General features: G+C 40.7%; 2 protein-coding genes and 1 pseudogene across 3 annotated transcripts in view; 2 read left to right on the forward strand and 1 right to left on the reverse strand.

The window, feature by feature from the left end:
* LOC101026589 (cytochrome c oxidase assembly protein COX15 homolog) overlaps nucleotides 1-19,537 on the forward strand; it is a 62,201-nt gene that overhangs the window by 22,863 nt on the left and 19,801 nt on the right. The window contains exon 9 of one of the 2 annotated variants that reach the window (XM_021943576.2): nucleotides 14,763-17,013. The exons of the other annotated variant lie outside the window; for it this stretch is intronic. Coding sequence (XP_021799268.1) covers nucleotides 14,763-14,828 — 66 coding nt within the window. The 3' untranslated portion in view covers nucleotides 14,829-17,013. Of the gene's footprint in view, nucleotides 1-14,762; nucleotides 17,014-19,537 lie in introns of those variants that run through there. 2 annotated transcript variants of the gene reach the window in all.
* ENTPD7 (ectonucleoside triphosphate diphosphohydrolase 7) overlaps nucleotides 190-19,537 on the reverse strand; it is a 55,981-nt gene continuing 36,633 nt past the window's right edge. Inside the window, exons 9-13 of the mRNA XM_003904108.4 lie at nucleotides 15,176-15,342; nucleotides 12,624-12,948; nucleotides 10,396-10,481; nucleotides 8,764-8,925; nucleotides 190-6,988 (exon numbers count right to left, since the gene is read on the reverse strand). Of these exons, the coding sequence (XP_003904157.1) occupies nucleotides 6,757-6,988; nucleotides 8,764-8,925; nucleotides 10,396-10,481; nucleotides 12,624-12,948; nucleotides 15,176-15,342 (972 nt within the window). The 3' untranslated portion in view covers nucleotides 190-6,756. The remainder of the gene's footprint in view (nucleotides 6,989-8,763; nucleotides 8,926-10,395; nucleotides 10,482-12,623; nucleotides 12,949-15,175; nucleotides 15,343-19,537) is intronic.
* LOC116269423 lies at nucleotides 12,862-14,600 on the forward strand (annotated as a pseudogene).

Here is a 19,537-nt window from a genome sequence, read left to right on the forward strand (position 1 = left end):
TCTGGATAGAATCCTTCAAAGAAAGGAAACTGTATTTCTGAGGCAAGTTCCCATACTATCCTCTCCTGATCCTCAAACCCAGGTTCTCCTTAGTTAATAACTGAGTCAGCAGAGGGCAGTATGACCCAACCCAAAGAACCATATATTAATGCTTCTACAGTTCCCTCCAAGGAAGTAGCAACTCGTAAGTTAAGGTTGCAGATGTTTTACTTCATTTTTCTTTTATTACAGATGATGAGTACATTTGGAAAAACAACTGGTTGCATTTAGCTATATACCTGTATTATGCCACCTATGAGCTTCCGGTGAATGATGATTATCTTAGTTATTTTTTTGTGTTTATGTTATTCCCAGCACTCCCAGTCACATATCAGATATTGAATTAGTGAATGCATGAATGGAAAATTAACAATTACAGATTGATGTCCCAAATATCTTTTTCAAAAAAAACAGTCATCACGTACCTATAGGATTAACTAGATCTCCCTTAATATTTTCAAAGGTCTCTCTGCACTGATGTCCATTGTTTTTAAAACATAAAGGAAATTAAAACACATGGCTTTCTTAATCAGTCAACCTAGAATTTTTTGTCTATAACTTAGACTGACAAATTCTATTGTAGTAAGGGTAATGATTAGCAACTCCATAAAGCAATGTTGGTTGCAGAGATCAACACTGATGATCATGATTTTAGGATAACCAATTTATCTACAGCTACCCTTGTGGTCCTGGGATGAATGGTGGGTTATATATCAGCATATGTAACACATATACCCATGTCCCTGCATAAGGGAGAATGCATTACCTCTCTAACATGCATCACACATTTTCCTCAACACTGACTTAAAATGTTTGTCAGTGAGAATTTTAAGAATTCAAGATTCAACAAAATTATTGTTTAATGTGAAGCAGTAGAAAAACATAGAGTCTTAACAGCTCCCCAAAGCAATGTAATACAGGCAGCCTTTGGTTTTTCGAAGTGTGCAGTGTCTAGTTGTGGATCATAATAAAAAGATGTCTTTCACTACACTCCACAGAGGCCATTGATCAAGGTAGAAATAAAGGGGGAGACACGGCATGTACTTCAGGACTTCAGCTAAAGGGGAACTGTGGAATGAGAATTTCAAATACAACATAGTAACTGAAATACTAAACACCAAAGTGTGTGTCTGGGATCCCTTCTTGCAGAAGCTAGTAAGGGGCAGTCTTCACCAGCAGCAAGCGCTCTGTACGAGGGGCCGCTTAGGAAAGTACCAGGGCTGCCCTGGAGTGGAGAAGGAGTGGGCCACCAGAGGGTATACAGTGGCTGCCCTACTTTAAAAGAAGAGGCTCAGGAGCAGACATGTCTTTATGCTAGCCTGAAGTCATGCATATGTGGCTATACGCAGCCTGTGATTCAGAAAATTTTTCAACTTTGGTGTTCATAAAAATGGAAGCAATGATAGATTACATTTTAAAAGTGAAAGCCCTTGTAGTATGAGTAATGATTCAGTTTTATTAATAAAAGGATCTCCTTATTGCTCACATTTTCAGAGAAACAAAATGGTCAACTGGTGTGTTGTTCCTTCCCTGTCCCTCTAATAACAGTACCGACAAACTGGAAAATCATGAAATATTAGAGCAAAAGAGAAATGTGTACTAACACAAGAGAAGTCTGTTAGGATATAAGTAAGATTAAAGTAGACAGAGCAGGCTTAAAATGAAGTTTGAACAAGCCATCTGCAGAAATAGAAAACAGGGTAGATGGGACACCCAAACAGGGTGCCACAGCTTTCCAACTTAGATCCAGGGTTATGAGAGAGCCAAGAACACAACCTAAAAGTTTTCAATTTGAGGTATATTCACTCTTTGCTATTCTATAGTATTAATCAAAATATTATTGCTAATAATACTGTTGTTATTAATCACAACTTTTGGTTTTGAGTCGTAGTTTTTTAACAGCAATATTTTTTGTGACACCTGCAAAATTCTCACAAGTTTGACAGAGCCTATTGCCCCAGGGGCTGGACTCTGGCGCTAGTGTCCCTAAGAGACTAATATGGGAGAATTTGAAACATCTGCTATTTGTACCATAATTCTTATTCCCAATCAACATTACACCACATACCACAGCAAAAAGGACAATTAGATACTAGTTTTGAATTAATTTGAAAAGTTCAAAGACAACAAAAAGAAACAGCCCTCTGCTTCTGTAACAGAGTCTGGAAACTGCCCAAGAATTACAATGAAGTTCTTTAATGAGGCAGATGTAATAGGCATTTAACCTTCATCTGGGCTGTAGTCATCTAATGAATTGCTTGGATGTTGTAGTAAAGGAAATTGTATAAAATTGTTATAAAAAGATGTATAAAATTTAAAAGTACAAAAAGAAATACAGAAACTAGAGTAGATGTAGTGAAAACTTGGCACTATTTCTAACAAAGTATTTTTTTCAAAGTTGATTCCTAAATGTGAGCAAAGCAGTCATAAATGAATGTCAGAAGCAGTTGTAAAGATTGGGCATGGTTAGTGGTGGCCAGCTGTTTTATAAAGAATAGATTCTGTTTATACTTGCAGAAAGATTCTGTTAATGAGCATTTCATTATAGCTGACAAAGTAGTTGGGGTGTCTGTGTTACACAGGAACCCGGGGCCTAGAAGGCCAGTCACTATGACTTTGCACATATTATAACTGCTCTAGGCCTCAGTTTCATCCCCCATATAAATCAAGGGGGTTGACCAGAAGACCTTTAAAATCCCAGCTTTAAAACTCTTCTGAAATTTATTGTGATTGCTATTAGAAACTCCGTTCCCACCAACCTTATCATCAGGGGTTATGGATAAAATAGGAGGCTTTTTTGGGCAGCCTGGTCTTCTAAACCAAAGGACAAAATGCTCTTCCCAAAATCATGATTTTTCTACCTTGTCTTCTGCCTTTAGTTTCTAATCTTGTCTAGCCACTTTGTTTGATAGATGAGAACCAAACCAGAGATGGCAAGTGACTGGCTTGAGGTACCAGAGCTAGTAAATGACAAAGCCAGAACTAGAATCCAGGTCTGCTATTCGTTAAGCCCACTGGTCTTTCCCTTAAGTGATACCACTCACTTGTCTCTCATCCCTGAGAAAAAGCAGAACATAAAACTGTGAGAAGCATCTGTTTAGATGATACCAGTGAGAAGTATAAATTATTTCAAAAATTTAAATATGGATGTGATAATAAATGTTAATGTCTAAAAAGACTATTAGGAAGTGCATGGCAGACATTTTTCAGCAATCACCAGACATGATCTTGAAGTTAAAGGACTCTCTTAGGATGAGGAGGGGGTGGGGCAGGATACTTTGAAAGACATTTGGAGAATAAATAGAAGATTGGTGGAAAGTAATGAAAATTTCCCAGACCAGAATAGACACTGTGGACTAATAGAGCAGGGAGGGAGAGAGGAGGGCATGAGTTGAAGAACTCTCTGTTAGGTACTATACTCACCACCTGGTGATGGGATCTGTACCCCAAACCTCAGCATCACTCAACATACTCATATAACAAACCTGCACTTGTACCCCCTGAATTTGTTCCTTTGTGTGGGAACAAAAGTTTCCCAGATTAAGGAAATTCAAGGAGCTAAAGTACAGAGAGAAAAAATGGTATAATTTGGCTTAGAGTTAACTGCAACTTAAGTGAATAAAATGCCACATAAATGGGTATTTTACATATTTTCATTATGTTCTTGTGACAAGAATTTTGGGGAAAGTGATGGATTGTGCTATCACAAGACTAAAAAGCATCACTACAAGCCACTGACTCCTATTTTGATATTTGTGACCTGTCTCAGTAATAACAAGAGTACTAAAACAGTTCAGGTTCATTGTCTCTGTTGAAACAAGAGTGGTTGGTAAGATTCAAAGGAACCAGTGGAATGTGAATTTTATGACACCATAATTATCTTCATGGGAGAACCACCAAAGTGCAGAAATGCAAATAGAAGAGAAATCTTTAAAAACCGAAGGGTATGGCAAGATAGATTTCTGCGCCTATAAGCAAATTATTTTATTATAAGGAAGCAATATATTTAAGTAATTGGCACTCAGCAAGGAATAAGTGGCTTTTGTTTCTAGCTAATGAGATTTCATTTAAAATCTATTAATTGGGAGAATAGAAGAAACAAAGGAGCCAATACCAACAGTAACTATTCAGTTCTCCTGAGGGATATGATAAAATTTTCCTTCAGTACTGTGGAACTCCTGGAAGCCTTGCTCATGGTAATAAAGATAAGCCTAGATCCTATAATATTAAAGTAATGAACAGGATATATAACACATTAAACACTCCAAGACAATAAGAAATACATATATATTGAAAAACTGATAAATATAGGTATCCTGAGATTCTCAACTATAAAAAGAACAGAGTAATATCAGTTTGAATAATACACATAAAATCCTTAAGAGTGTCTGGTACATAAGAAAGGTTTAACAAATAATGGCTATTATTACAGCCAGGATGAAGAATACTAAGAGCTTTCAAATTGGACCAGTCACTACTTCCCTGTTTCAAGTTCATTTTTAGTACATGAGTATGATCATTGTTAGCCAGTTAAGTAGCTTCTGATTAGATCTCACAAGAAAACCAAAGATAGTATATTGAAACCAAGAGTAGGGCAAAAGAAAATGTTACCTGAGTAGGCAATGGCTAGCTAAAACATATTTTGACATTATTAAGCAGCGTTCATAAAGTTCATGGAGCACAGATAATAAAAGAAAATCAAATCAATGTAGAAGTCTTAAAAACCAAAGGAAATTGCTATGAAAGAAGCCCTAATGAAAGGTAAGATATTTCCAAAGGAAACAGAGGCCAGGTGCAGTAGCTTATGCCTATAATCCCAGCACTCTGGGAGGCCGAGGCAGGAGGATTGCTTGAGCCCAAGAGTTTGAGACCAGCCTGGACAACATAGTGAGGCTCCATCTCTAAAAAATAAAAAATTAGCTGAGTGTGGTGGCGCACACCTGTAGTCCCAGCTACTCAGGAGTCTGTGGTGGGAGGACTACTTGAGCCCAGGAGGTTGAGGCTGCAGCGAGCCATGATATTGCACCACTGCACTCCAGCCTAGGTGACAGCGTGAGGCCCTGTCTCCAAGGAAAAAAAAAGGAACAGAGTCTTTGCATGTTTAGTCCATGTTTATCTAATTTTAAAACTATGCAAGACTGGTTACCTTCTTATCCCAACCAAGGATCAGTATACTTATTTTTATCTTAGTTAATTTCTAGGATGATCTTAATTTCTTTTTCCCTGTTTTATGGAGCATTTAATTCCTTTCTGTTCCCAGTATGAAATTTATTTTTGAAGAATTCTACTTTTTTTTCTTGGAAGCCAGGGACTTTTTCCCCTATTAATCTAATCCCAGAAATCAAAGGTGACAAAAAAGAAAATGCTTCCACCCCGGGAGCATATTTGTGGACAGGACATTCAAGGCTACATGTAGGAAAGGGTAAAACAGAAAGATTCCATATGGACCCTGATGAAGAGAAATCCTCATGCAATTTAATGGCTAAATGTGGAGGAGAAGCAAAACTCTGGAAGGGTAGTGGGTGAATGGCTTTTCCTCTCGCTTCATTAATGGAAGGGCTGTTTGTGACTGAGCAGTCTCTTAACAGAGGTTCTGAAAGTTGCCAGATGGCTTATTAACAGATGGTCTATTGCGAAGTTTAGAATTTGCTCCCTTTCAGACATTCCAAGAGTCAGAAATTGAGAAAACTTCTATTTCTCAGAAATAATTAATAAGAACTTTGATTTTATTGCCTTTGCCCACTCTCCTGATTCTTCCCCTTTTCTTTAAAAACAACTCAAATACATTCCCCAAACTACATACTGAGTTTAGCAGTGAAATAAAAGAACTCTCTTTGTATCTTCCTGTTTAAGGGCTCACAAAAACAGGCCTAGGGAACAGTGACTTAAAATCAGACAAATCCAGGTTCCCAGTCCCCATCAGTTTCTCCATCCTGCTAACACACTTAAGGCTCAAAAAGCAAAATTAATGCCCAAACAGCCTGTGAGGCACATAAAAATGGAAAAATTTTCTATCCTTGTCATACCAGACATCAGATAAGATACTAAAATCTTCCACAGACCATTCATTTAGAAGGGGTTCTAACCTTTAAAATCATGTAAAACATCAACAATACTATGACGGGGATCTTGGATCACACCCATGATGGCTTCTTTGTCAGGTAAGCAAGGAAGTTAATATCATTTTGGTGCCTGGAAATTCCTATGTGGTCCGTTGAACTGCAAAGATCTTGGATCCCTATTAAAGGCTGTGGATCTCCACATAAATGATATCTCTGTTACAGAGAAAGAAGGGGCTGCTGCACTTGCTAGAATGTCTCTGCCTTTGTATCAGATGCTACAAGTTTCATTTCAACCAGGCTTCCAGTGTGCCCAATGCCAAACTTCATGCTTTAGCAAGGGAAGAAAAGGTGAGATTTCAGGAACACACCAGACCTCTCAGAAGAAGGAATCGAAGCCTGCTTCACTTGGACAAAGCTTGGTCCCCCATATTAGCACCAATCTCCTGTCATTTAGTTCCTCACAGATTAAATTATAGCTTCTCTCAGAGAAGACCTGGGTACTGAGAAGGAATTATGGTAGAAAGTGAAGTAGAAATTCCAAGGGCAAATATCCATAAGGTCAGGCATCACAGCATCTGAGGCCATATAAGAAAGTGGAGGAATTCAATGAGCAGCAACTCGGGGGTGCTCAAGCTTCTCTAGTCCTGGTCCAGCTTCACGGCCCCACCTGTACTCCCATCATGGGCACCACCTCTTCAAGCCACAGTAAGTCCAATGGAGCTGAGGCTCGTGTTTGTCGGTGGTGAATTCGCCGTAGCCGCAGAAGGTATAGGACGATGGCCAGTAGCACCACCAGGATACAGGCAAAGAAGAGATAGTGGTTGTATACAAAGGAGAGACGGAACCAGCTACCATGGGCTTGTCGGACACCTTCCTGCCGAAGATCCCTAGGGAAGAATTAAGAATTTGTAAGTAGAAAAAAATTAAGTTTCAGAGGGAGACATTTACTCTGATTTGAAAGGCCCAGTAGTGTTATCACGTTTATTCCATCCACATAAACATTTTATGACACCAGGTCCACAGAGCAGGCAAAGCTGAAGAACATCCCCTGCCCCAGGAGCCCTTCTGTGTCTTCCTTCCCATGGCCTCCAGAAGGGACCTCCAGGCTTACACCCTCCAGAATCTAAGCCAAGATGGGAAGGCCTTTGAAACTGAAGCCCAAAAAACGAACAGAAAGGCTAGATTGGTCACCTGTAACATAAATCTTAAAATATGGTTATAAATACAGTACTAATGAGAATAGGGGATCCCCTGAATCCAATAAAGAAATCAGAGTGTGTCTAAATCCTTTTTTTAAAGTTGCTATGCAGCCAAGTGCAGTGGCACATGCCTATAGTCAAAGTACTTTGGGAGGGCAGGCCAGGAGAATTGCTTGAAGCCAGGAGTTCAAAACCAGCCTGGTCAACATAACAAGACCCCATCTCTGCAAAAGAAAAATTAAAAAATTAGCTGGGCATGGTGGCGAACACCTGTACTCCCAGTTCCTCAGAAGGCTGAGGCGGGAGAATCACTTGAGCCCAGGAGTTCAAGGTTGCAATGAGCTATGAACACAGCACTGCCACCACACTCAGCCTGGGTGACAGAGCAAGACCCTGTCTCAAAAAAAAATAAAATAAAATAAAAATAAAGGGACTATGTTTTCCCTAGGATCTAGGATATATCTAGATAAAGCTGTTACCTGATCAACCGTATGACAAAAATAAGGCAATATGAAAACCAAGTGCAATGGTCCACCTCGCTAGAACAGAAGCCACTCTTCAGCGGTCCAGATCCCACATCTAGTTCTGTCTGGTTTGACTTGCAGTGCTCTCCTAGAATGTGAATCTCTAAACTGAAAGACTTCATAAAAAATATGGATTTCTGCCTTTTCTGGACAGATGAGAACTGGCAAATGCTGGGACGGTGCTTGTGCGTGACAGTAACCAGCCCGTTAACCGGGGTACATGCTCCAGTTGTGGGCAACCCCCACCTAGCGTATTTCCCTCACTTCTATCACCTGCCTGGCTTCTGACGGTATTGAGTTTAGAGGAATAGACATCAAAGATACAAAATTCATCTGAGTTTCTCTGAAATAGTCCAGGGTACAGAGTACCTAAAAATTGTCCCAAATATCTTGCAGTACATAAAGGTAAGGCATCAGGCTACCAGAGTTTGATGAAAGTAGCCCCACTAAAAACATCTCACATCCTTTATTCTAATTCTGACCCACCAAAAAGCCTTCTAAGTCAATGACACAATGTCTGGAGTGCCTTCCTACGTTACGAAAGATTGCTCTAGACATCCCACCCCTGTTCTTTTGTCAGATGTGTTTTCCAGGGTAACCCAAGAATGACATTTTAGCTTGTCAGTATCTTGGAAGTGATTAGTAAGACTTCAGTCCTAAAGACTGATTTGTTGTGGGTAAACAAATAAAGCTGGATTTCTGAAAGAGCAAAGCTGAGTAACAGACTCCAGACCAGTAATGCTCAACCTTCTTTCTGTTCGAGCATGCCTGGTAGTAATAGTGGCTCACGTGGAAGTAAAGGAGTTTGTTTTTGTGAGGAGGTAGCGAGGAAGGTCATTTAAGGCCTATTCTAAGCTGGTTAAAATAAATAAACTGATTCTGAGGCATCAACTGATATCCTCTGAGTTCAAGATACCAGATTGGTGAGTCTTACTTTACCTGAGTGGTAAGAATCGTGTTTTATATAGAATGGCTCCCAGCGTCCACTGAACCTCTCGGTCATACACCAGCTGGGCTGTCCGCAGGTTTGGGTAGTCATAGGGAAAGTGGAATCCTTCATGTAAGACTTGGTACATCCAAGCTGATTTAAAACACTGATATCTGTGTGACAAAAATAATTACATTTTAAAAAAAGAAAAGAATTCTAATACTTTCCTTTGCAATAAGCCACTGTGTATTCCCACCAGTTATTAAAAGACCTACCTCCTCCCGTTTCACCTTCCTCACCTCTAAGTGGGTTATTTCTAAGTCAGCCTGCTTATCTTGTGTTTACCTCAAAGGCAGTAATGATACTGTGGCTGTGTTCTTCTTTTTCTTTAAGAGTCCCTATCTTCAGAGAGCATATTGAAATATCTACAGATGTAATTATATGATGTTTGGGATTTGCTTCAAAACAACCCAGTTGTAGTAAGAGGGGGATTGTGGGTGGGAAAACAGATAAAAACAAAGAAGGGCCAAGAGCTGATAACTGTTAGTAGGAAAGCAGGGTGACAGGTTCACAGGAGTTGATTACACTCTTCTAGTTTTATTTATGTTAAACAATTTTTATTTTTTTATTCTATTTTTTTTTTTTTTTTGAGACAGAGTCTCCCTCTGTCGCCCAGGCTGGAGTACAGTGGCATGATCTCGGCTCACTACAACCTCCACCTCCTGAGCTCAAGCAATTCTCCCTGCCTCAGCCTCCCAAGTAGCTGCGATTAGAGGCACCTGCCACCATGCCCAGCTAATTTTTGTATTTTTAGAGGAGATGGGGTTTTGCCATGTTGGCCAGGCTGGTCTTGAACTCCTGACCTCAGGTGATCCACCCGCCTCAGCCTCCCAAAGTGCTAGGATTACAGGCATGAACCATGCTCCGCAATGTTAAACAATTTTTAACTAAAATATTTAAAAATGAAAGGACCAATGAACCATACTGGCAAAATGTTATTTGCTGAAGCTCTGTGATAGTTACATGAGGGTTTATGTTGCTATTCTCTCTGCTGTTCTATATGTTTGATATTATCTATAATACAAAGTTTAAAAAAAATCATCACTTTTGGCCAGGCCCAGTGGCTCATGCCTGTAATTCTAGCACTCTGAGAGGGTGAGGCAGGCGGATCACTTGAGCTCAGGAGTTCAAGACCAGCCTGGCAACACTGCGAAACCTCGTCTCTACAAAAAATACAAAAATTGGCCAGGCATGGTGGCACGTGCCTATAGTCCCAGCTACTTGGGGGGCTGAGGCAGGAGAATCGCTGGAACCCAGGAGGTGGAGGTTGCAGTGAGCTAAGATTGTGCCACTGCACTTCAGCCTGGGCGACAAAGTGAGACCCTGTCTCAAAAAAAAAAAAAAAAAATCACTTTTGATGTCAAATCACTTGATGAGAACTCTGTTTGGTGGGCACTGATTCCCTCTGGCTTTGCTATAATAGGCTCACTATTTGGTCCCATCCCTTGGAAAATCAAATCTGGAATAATCAAATGCTCCCTCAACATGAAATCTAATCTGCATTATTGCTCACTCTCTCTCCATTACAATCTGCCATCTAGATTTTAAGGCCACATCTAAAGGAGGAAAGGGAAGTGACTTACTTGAGTCGATGCTCATCTGCATGTGATGAAAAGAGGCCATTCTTGAATCTCTGAGTTAGTACTGACCAAGCCATGCCACAGTAATCCTGGGTCAACCACAGAAATAGTTCAACATAAATCTGGAGGCAAACTCTCTACCTTCCCCACAGTCACAGCTATTCCATTTCTAAAGTTACTTGTGGGCTACTAGCTGACAAAGGAAAACAGAAACGGCATATTCACTCACTAAACACTGCACCATACCCCTGTTTATTCCCATCATCCCATGTCTAGCACCAAGCCAGCCTGATGTGGTTTCTGAGCCTCTTAGGCTTCAGAGGGGATGAGGTTAGGACTAACAAATAGCAACGTCAAAAGCCAAAGATAGTTTCATTCTACTCCACCTAGGACTGACATGAGCAGGGAGAGCAGATGGAAGAGGATGGTTAGAAACCTGTCATTGGCCTCCCTCAGTGTTGTAATTCTCACCAAAAGAATCATTCCTTTTGGTTTGTTCAGTGAACTAACATTTACTAAATATCTCCTATGTGCCAGGTGCTGTTCTAGATGTCAGGGAATCATGCAGTAAATAAAACAGACAAAAATTCCTGTCCTCAGGAAGCTTACATTCTAGTGGTAGGAGACAGACAATAAACACACGCATGCACACACGCACGCACACACACACACAGAGTACGCTGGATAACATAAATGCTCAGGGAAAAATAAAGCAGGAAAGGGCAACAGGTAATATGGGGAGCATTGTCATTTTGGATAGAGTAGTCCCAGAAGGTGGCTCTGGGAAGATAACGTTTGAGTCAAAGTTAAAAAGGTAAGAGAACAGAATCACTCTTTTACCTGGAAAAGATAACATAGTAAGCCACTAGCAATGTTGGCAAGCAATAACTTGAGCCTTTTGGTGTGCAAGGGAATAGAAGTTGAAGAAGTTTTGAGATGAGAAAGAGTCAGGCCATGGATGGTTAGGGAGCTCTGGGCTCCAGAAAAAAAAGGAGCATGAAGGTCTTCCTGGAGGCTGGAGAGAAAGGAGCAAATACAAACCAGGTGTCCCACAATATTTCTTAAGGACTGTCTTTTGGGAACAGAATGGTACAGATACTGCAGATATTATTTTGCTGGAAGCCTTACACTAAGAGAACCCTAGAGAATTGTAAGAAAGAAAGAAAGGAAGGCAGGAAAGAAGGAAGGAAGGGAGGGAGGGAGGGAAATATGAGGAGAGGCTGGGTGCGGTGACTCACGCCTGTAATTTCAGCACTTTGGGAGGCCGAGGTGGGCAGATCACCTGAGGCCAGGGCTTCGAGACCAGCCTGGCCAACATGGCAAAACCCCATCTCTATTAAAAATAAAAAAATTAGCCAGGTATGGTGGTGGCCATCTGTAATCCCAGCTATTCAGGAGGCTGAGGCAGGAGAATCACTTGAACCCAGAAGGCAGAGGTTGCAGTGAGCTGAGATCCTGCCACTGCACTCCAGCCTGGGCTACAGAGCAAGACTCCGTCTCAAAAAAAAAAAAAAAATATGAGGACAGATTCTCCCATTAGTTTCTCTGATGAAAAACATACAGATACACAACAATTCAAAGAAATGGCCCTAAATTAAGCAGAAAATGATAGAAAGCTGGCTAAACTTTTATCTGTCCAGGTAACCAATGATTTAAGCTTATACGATGCTTAAGTCCTATATATGCTCAAAGCAAATTTTTACTCCTTCTCTATTTTAAATCTAAACAAACTTCCATCATCATTGCTTTTTACAACATCTAATATTCCCAGGGAACCCATACCACTCTAGCCTCTTAATACCTCAAACCAAAAGAAAGACAGACTTGCCTCTCTGGGTGATATCATCTCCAAAAGCACATTACAACAGAGAATAGCTAGCAGGGGAAAAAATACTGAAGGTGAATTTCTTGGGCATAAACATTAAACAAGATTATTGGAAAGCTGGAAGAAAAGCCATTAGCCAACAGAAAAATTTTACACCTGGGTAATAATTTGGGTGAGATGACATCCATGGAAACTAAATTTAGTTAATTAGAAGGCAGTACAGCATAGCTAGATCCTTAAGTTCTCTGAGTCCACTTCCTCATCTGTAAAATGAGGGTCAAAGGGCTCCTGCAAAGAACAAGTGAGATTCTGTATGCAAAGCCCTTTGCACAGCACCTGGCACAGAGTGAGACATTCAATAAATGGCTGCTGCCAGCATAAGCCATGTTTATCATTAATAATTTACCTGAGCAGCCTTGGCAAATGTTGGCCCATGATAGCGGCCACCAATGCGCAACACATCCTCTGTACAGTAAAAAAACTCAGAGAAGCCGTAGAACTCGCTGTTGTTGAAGTCAATTGGCGATTGATAGATGCCATTGAGTGAGGCCTGGCTGGTGTTGGAGCGAGCCAGCAGGGGGCTCAGCATTGCCCCACAAGACACCCAGTCTCCTCTTCCTCGGACATGCAAGACTTGGCTGTTCCTCTCCACCACATCGGTGAGTCCCACCGGCAGGCAGGGATCCAGAAATGGATTGTCAGGACTCAGACCTGTCTTCTGACCCAGCAATCTGCCACAATGACAAAAACAAACAAACAAACAAAAAGTGAGAGGAATATGGTGATGAATTCTGTTCGACGTTTTAGTCAACGTGTATTTCCTAGTGTGTAGTGAAACTGGAGACGTGAATCTGCTGTTCTCTATCTGGTCTTCATTCCCACACACCTCTTAAAAGTGCAAAGAACCTTATCATGCGGAGTGTGGTTCTAATGTTTAAAAATACAACTGGTAGGGGATGAGGTGGGAAGGGCTGTGGGGAGAGATTCCTAAAGAGCGGACCACGGCAGTGGTCCATCTACAATGGCTGGCAATGGTGATGGACCCAACACATGCCTCTGAATGAGCAGTGCTGGAACAGAACAGGCACAGCACCAGCTCCAGGAAGCCACCTGCAGAGCCTGGAGCCTCTGAGTGGGAAGAAGAGCGGAAAGCTTTGATTCCCACCATGGCTGTAACACAGTTCCAGTTATTTTGAGTTTATACTTGCCTAGCAACCATATTCTCATTCCTCAAAAAGATGTGTATGAAGATCTGTCCAAGGACAGAAATTAAGTTGGGGTCCAAATAACTTTGCCAATTGCAGTTAATTATTCCTCAGTTCCTAAACAGACAGATGTTGAAGAGTAGACTTCTTAGAAAGAGAATGTACCCACAAGTGTAAAGACTGAGGGTAAGAATGGAATGAAGCAGTACAACAGAACACTTTACAACAACTGGAACTGACTATTTTAAGGATATGACACCAACTGTAAGGAAAACTCAGAAAATTGTTATTGAGAAGACAAAATGATCGTTTTGCCATCTCAGGCAACAGGTTAGTAGACTGGCAGCTATGCAAGATATGCCTTTTACTCATCAATCACATGAAGTAGGTGACTTAGCTACTTGGCAAGAAAATACCAATGCATGGGAAGAAGAAGATGCAGTCTGGCAAGAAGTAGTTCGGAGGCAGCAGAAAACAGCAGACAGAAAGAAAGCAGTAGAACAACAAAAGAAGAAAATAGAAAAGGAAGCACAGCAGCTAATGAAGAAGAAAAACCAAAACTGGTGTGACACTTTCACAACAAATGATCTTCAAACATCATAGTGCCAGCAGGAGACATCTGAGCACCTCAACCCAAGCAATGTTTGTACAGATTTAGGAGTACTTTCAGAACACAAACACACCACTTGATTTTAATGCATTTGTCAATCATCCAAGGCACCAGGATTCACCCAAGCACCTTGAACTCCTAGAGACTAAGACTTACAAAAACAAAAAAGCCTTATGGGACAATATTTTCTTCAACATGCTGTAAATATAAGATAATTGCTGTGGATAAATTATTACAAATGGGATATACCAGTACCTCTTCAAGCTAGTGTTTCTAGCTAAATGGTTAAGTATATATATGTAAGTGTGTTGTTTGCTTAGTATCAGCCCTGCCCTTTCACCTGTGGTCCTTCTCTCAGTGATTGGGTTTCTCATCCTTCTGGTTACCTAGGCTAAACCCTCAGCACTGCTGACCATCCTCCCTGCCCTACCTACACCACCACAATCAATCACTCAGTTATACCGGTTTTCACTCCAAAATTTTGTGTAAATTTTATCATGGAAAAGAACTCTGCTTTCTCTTATGCTTTCCTTCAATGTGTATAATAATAATTGTACATACTTAAAAAGAAACAAGAAATCCCACCACATTATGGTCTAACTACTTCATCTGGTACTCAAATGAAGAATCTGTGATCTGTTCAATGCTAAAGGAAAAACTGACTATTCTGAATTTGATGAGAGACCATTTTAAAAGTTAATTTTAACTACGCTTGCTTTTTATCTTTTAGACATACTACAGAACTGAACTCCCACTAAAGATGCAACTGCACTGTAATTCAACAAACATGTCTTAAACACTTCCCTGCAGAAGGAACTGCTGGCAGCTACACTATATATTGTACATAATTGGCAATTTAATTCATCTCCCTTTTCCCCATGATGTCAGGTCTGAATATGGGAAACAGCAAGAGATCACAATAAGCTACTCTACTTTATTAGTCCTAATAACAAAGATCAGAACGTACCCTCACCCAGAGTGGGACTGCTAATAGAGGTCTTTAAGAGATGCTACCCCATTGGCAGGGGTAGTCAGAAAGGAGGAAGCAGGGACTTATCTATCTTAGGAGGATGTGAGTATTTCTCCCTAATATCTGCAGCCTGACATTATACTTCAGAAACTCAGATCCCATGTCAAATGTACCTGTTTTTGTTAAGAGTTTCATTCAGAACAAGGTCTTCGTAGCGCTGCCGGGCAAAGTTGCCTCCAAAACCCAGAAAAGTTGTGACGTAAACCCTGTACACGTGTTCAGTGTGTTGCACGTCACAGCCCAGGTTGAACTCAGCCAGCAGGATCTTCGCAGCTTCTTCCTGTAATACAATACCAAGAGAAAAAAGGGAATTTCAGTTTTGGTTGCCTTCTGGAAAGCTGTGACATTGCTAATACACCTTTGCTATAACTACTCTTTAAAACATCTTAAGCATTCTTTCATATGCAAAGCATTATTTTAAACAAAGACACAAAATGACAAGACTGCACCAAATGGTACAAATTAGACACTAAATTAAAAACTAAATAAGAAATTAGAAACCCAAAACACTATCTGTAGTTATATATGGGGTAGAATTACTACAGATATCATTTTCTCACATGTATTTTTCTGTATTTTCTAATTCCCCACAATGGGAATGTGTTTTTTTAATAATTAGGAAAAAATCCTTTAATAAAAATAAATTTAAGGAATTCTGTGGATCATCATAAGATCTATTCTGTGGACTTTTCTTTTTCTTTTCTTTTTTTCTTTTTTCTTTTTTTTTTTTTTTTAGACAGAGTCTTGCTGTGTTGCCAGGCTGGAGTGCAGTGCCTCAATCTCAGCTCACTGCAACCTCTGCCTCCCAGGTTCAAGTAATTCTCCTGCCTCAGCCTCCTGACTAGCTGGGACTACAGGCACGTACTACCGTGCCCAGCTATTTTTGTATTTTTAGTCGAGATGGGTTTCACCATGTTGGCCAGGATGGTCTTGATCTCTTGACCTCATGATCTGCCCTCCTCAGCTTCCCAAAGCGCTGGGATTACAGGTGTGAGCCACTGCGCCCGGTTCTGTGGCCTTTTCTAAAATTATCCAAGAAGCCCTAAGGTTCCTTGTGACAGGTTTGGGATTGGGAAAGTTCAATTTTATTGTACCTCCAGTGAAAAGGTCCTATATTTTTTTCTTGAACCTCAAGGGCAGAGGCTGAATTAATCATATTCCTCAGCTCATCCCACATTGTCATGGCAAAGACTCTCTTTTGCTTTATTTATTTATTCCCTTTTATCTTCATACTTACTCTCATTCCCACTCTTTGCCATGGGCAACCATTCTAATGTGTTATATATAATTTTTGTATATATGTATTGTTATAAAATGAGGATTCTTCCTGTTTTGAATGTATTTATTTTTAATTTGTGAAAATGCCATTGTGCCTGCAATTTTACTCCAAGGTATATACCAAGAGATCCAAAAACTGGAATGGGCGTGGTGGCTCACGCCTGTAATCCCAACATTTTGGGAGGCTGAGGAGGGTGGATCACTTCAGGTCAGGAGTTTGAGACCAGCCTGGCCAACATGGTGAAACCCCGTCTCTACTAAAAATACAAAAATTAGCCAGGCATGGTGGCAGGTGCCTGTAATCCCAGCTACTCAGGAGGCTGAGGCAGGAGAATCTCTTGAACCTGGGAGGCAGAGGTTGCAGTGAGCTGAGATCATGCCATGGCACTCCAGCCTGAGTGACAAGAGCAAAACCCCATCTCAAAAAACAACAACAACAAAAAAACCTATGTACATAGAAAAATGTGTACATGTTCACAGCAGCACTGTGCATAATAGCGAAAAAGAGAAAACCACTAAAATGTTCATCAGCTGATAAATGGATAAACAAAATACGGCATGGTTGGTCATACGATGGAATGTTATTCAGCCACAAAAAGGAATGAAACACTCATACCACGAGATGGATGAACCTTGAAAACATTTTGCTAAATAAAAGAAGCCAGACGTAAAACACCACATATTGTATGATTTCATTTATACAAAATGTCCGGAATAGGCAAATCCACTGGAGAGAGAGGGGATGAATAGTTGTCAGGGGTAGGGAGAGGAGAGAATGAGGAGTGACTGCTAATGGGAAATGAGTAGGGAGTGAATATAAGGTTTCTTTTTAGGGTGATGAAAATGTTCTGGAATTCAATAGTGGTGGCTACACAACCTTGTGAATGTATATAGCTTTGTGAGTTGTACAAAAAAAGATATTAGGCATTCAGGATTATTTAAAAAGTTTTAAATGCTACCGCATTGTCTCATAGTTTCTTTCAGTTTTACCAAGTGCTAAGATTCATCTTGAAGAGCCATTATATTGCTATATGTAATTTTTTTTTCTTTTTTTTTTTTTGAGACAGGGTCTCACTCTGTCACCCAGGCTGGAGTGCAGTGGCATGATCTCGGCTCACTGCAACCTCTGCCTCCCAGGTTCAAGCGATTCTCCTGCCTCAGCCTCCTGAGTAGCTGGGATTACGGGTGCACACCACCATGCCCAGCTAATTTTTGTATTTTTAGTAGAGACAGGGTTTCACCATGTTGGCCAGGCTGGTCTTAAACTCCTGACCTTGGGTGATTCACCCGCCTCAGCTTCCCAAAGTGCTGGAATTAAGGCATGAGCCACCACGCCCACCTGCTATATGTAAATCTAATTTGTTGCTTACAAGTATGCATTCTGTACCAGTGTTGCTTTCCATAACAGTGTTGCTTTCTAAATCTGCACATACACAGAAGTCATTTAAGACTTGAAGCCCCAGTGCCACTTGTCACCTATTTCTTAGTATCAGAACCATGCCTTCGTTTTACCTGTTGAATACATACTGACAAATATAGACTAAAAAAAGTATCACAACCTAGTTAGTCCCCCACATTTCCAACCCCAGCATGAAATTCTCTGCTGACTGCTAAACTCACATTTCCAATAGTCCTGTGGATATTCTGACACATATGTTCCTTGGGTATCTTAAATTCAACATACCCAAAAATTGAAGTCATTAGTTTTACAACTTCTGAACTAGAAGACCAGATAGACGCTCTCATCCAGATCTCTCAGGACAATACTGTTTGCTTAATATCACCCCTGCCTTTACCCCTGTGGCTCTTCTCTCAGTGACTGGGTTCCTTAGTCTTCAGGTTATCTAGGATAGATCCTCAGCACTGCTGGCCATCCTCCCACCCTACTCACACTACCACAATCAATCGCTCAATTACATTGGTTTTTCACTCCAAACTATCCCCTGAAATCTGTCCCCTCCCTTTCGTTTCCACTTACTTTGTCTAACTCAGCCCTTTATTACTTCTCACTCAAGGTTCCGTGACCTATATTCTTTCTCCTACTGACACAAAAATTATTTCACCACAAAAAACAGATCAGATCACAGCCACACAATTAACATCGTCACAAAATTCAGAGCTGGGAAGGACCTTCACGTTTAATTATTTTATAAATGATGAAACTGAGGCCCATGTGACTGCCTTACTCAAAAACCTTTGGTGGTTTTCCACTATCTATGGAAATAAAAGCCAGTCCCCCTATGATAGCACTCAATACTGCTCATGATTTAGCTCAATCTTATCTTCCCAGCCTTAACTACTAGCACACCTGAAAATCCTATACTGTAAAAGGCTATTCGTCATTCCCTGGACATTCTGGCCTCTCTGCTGCTTTTTCTGTGCCTTTGTACATAGTGTTCCCACTATGCAGGTGGCCTTCCCTCAGCCTCCACTATGCAAAAAAAAGAAAGCCTACTCTCCTCCAAGGCCCAGGTAAATACTTTACCTTCCATGAAGCCAGAATGGCTCCCATTCAACTTTACAAACCAAGTTGGCCCTGCCAGTCCCCACATTGCCACAGCACTCTGTTTAAACCAGATCATCTCAATCATGGGCAATTTCCACCCTGCCCCACACATCTGGCAATGTCTAATGTCTGGAGACACTTTTGATTGTCACAACTGGAAGAGGGAGGGTTGTTACTGACATCTGGTAGAGGCAAGAGATATCATATGATGCATGGGATAACCCCTGAAGACAAAAAATTATCTGACCCAAAATGTCAAGAGTGCCAAGGATGAGAAGCCCTGGTTTAGATCAAGTTAAGCACTGTTACAGTCTCCCAGATATCACAAGCTGTCTCCACTGACAGATAAATTACAAGTTTTTAGGGACAGTGTAACTAACTTGTCTATTCCTTGTACATAATCTTGTCTATTCCTTGCACAAAATAGGTGTACATAACAGGTGTACATAATGGGTATACAAAAAGTGCCTGTGTAGGATGAAACTTCTCCCTCAAAATACATTTTAAAAAAATTTTATTATTATTATACTTTAAGTTCTAGGGTACATGTGCACAACATGCAGGTTTGTTATGTATACCTGTGCCATGTTGGTGTGCTGCACCCATTAACTCATCATTTACATTAGGTATATCTCCTAATGCTATCCCTCCCCCATTCCCCCACCCCACGACAGACCCCAGTGTGTGACGT

Source organism: Papio anubis, chromosome 11 (assembly GCF_008728515.1).
Source record: "Papio anubis isolate 15944 chromosome 11, Panubis1.0, whole genome shotgun sequence".
Taxonomy (NCBI): domain Eukaryota; kingdom Metazoa; phylum Chordata; class Mammalia; order Primates; family Cercopithecidae; genus Papio; species Papio anubis.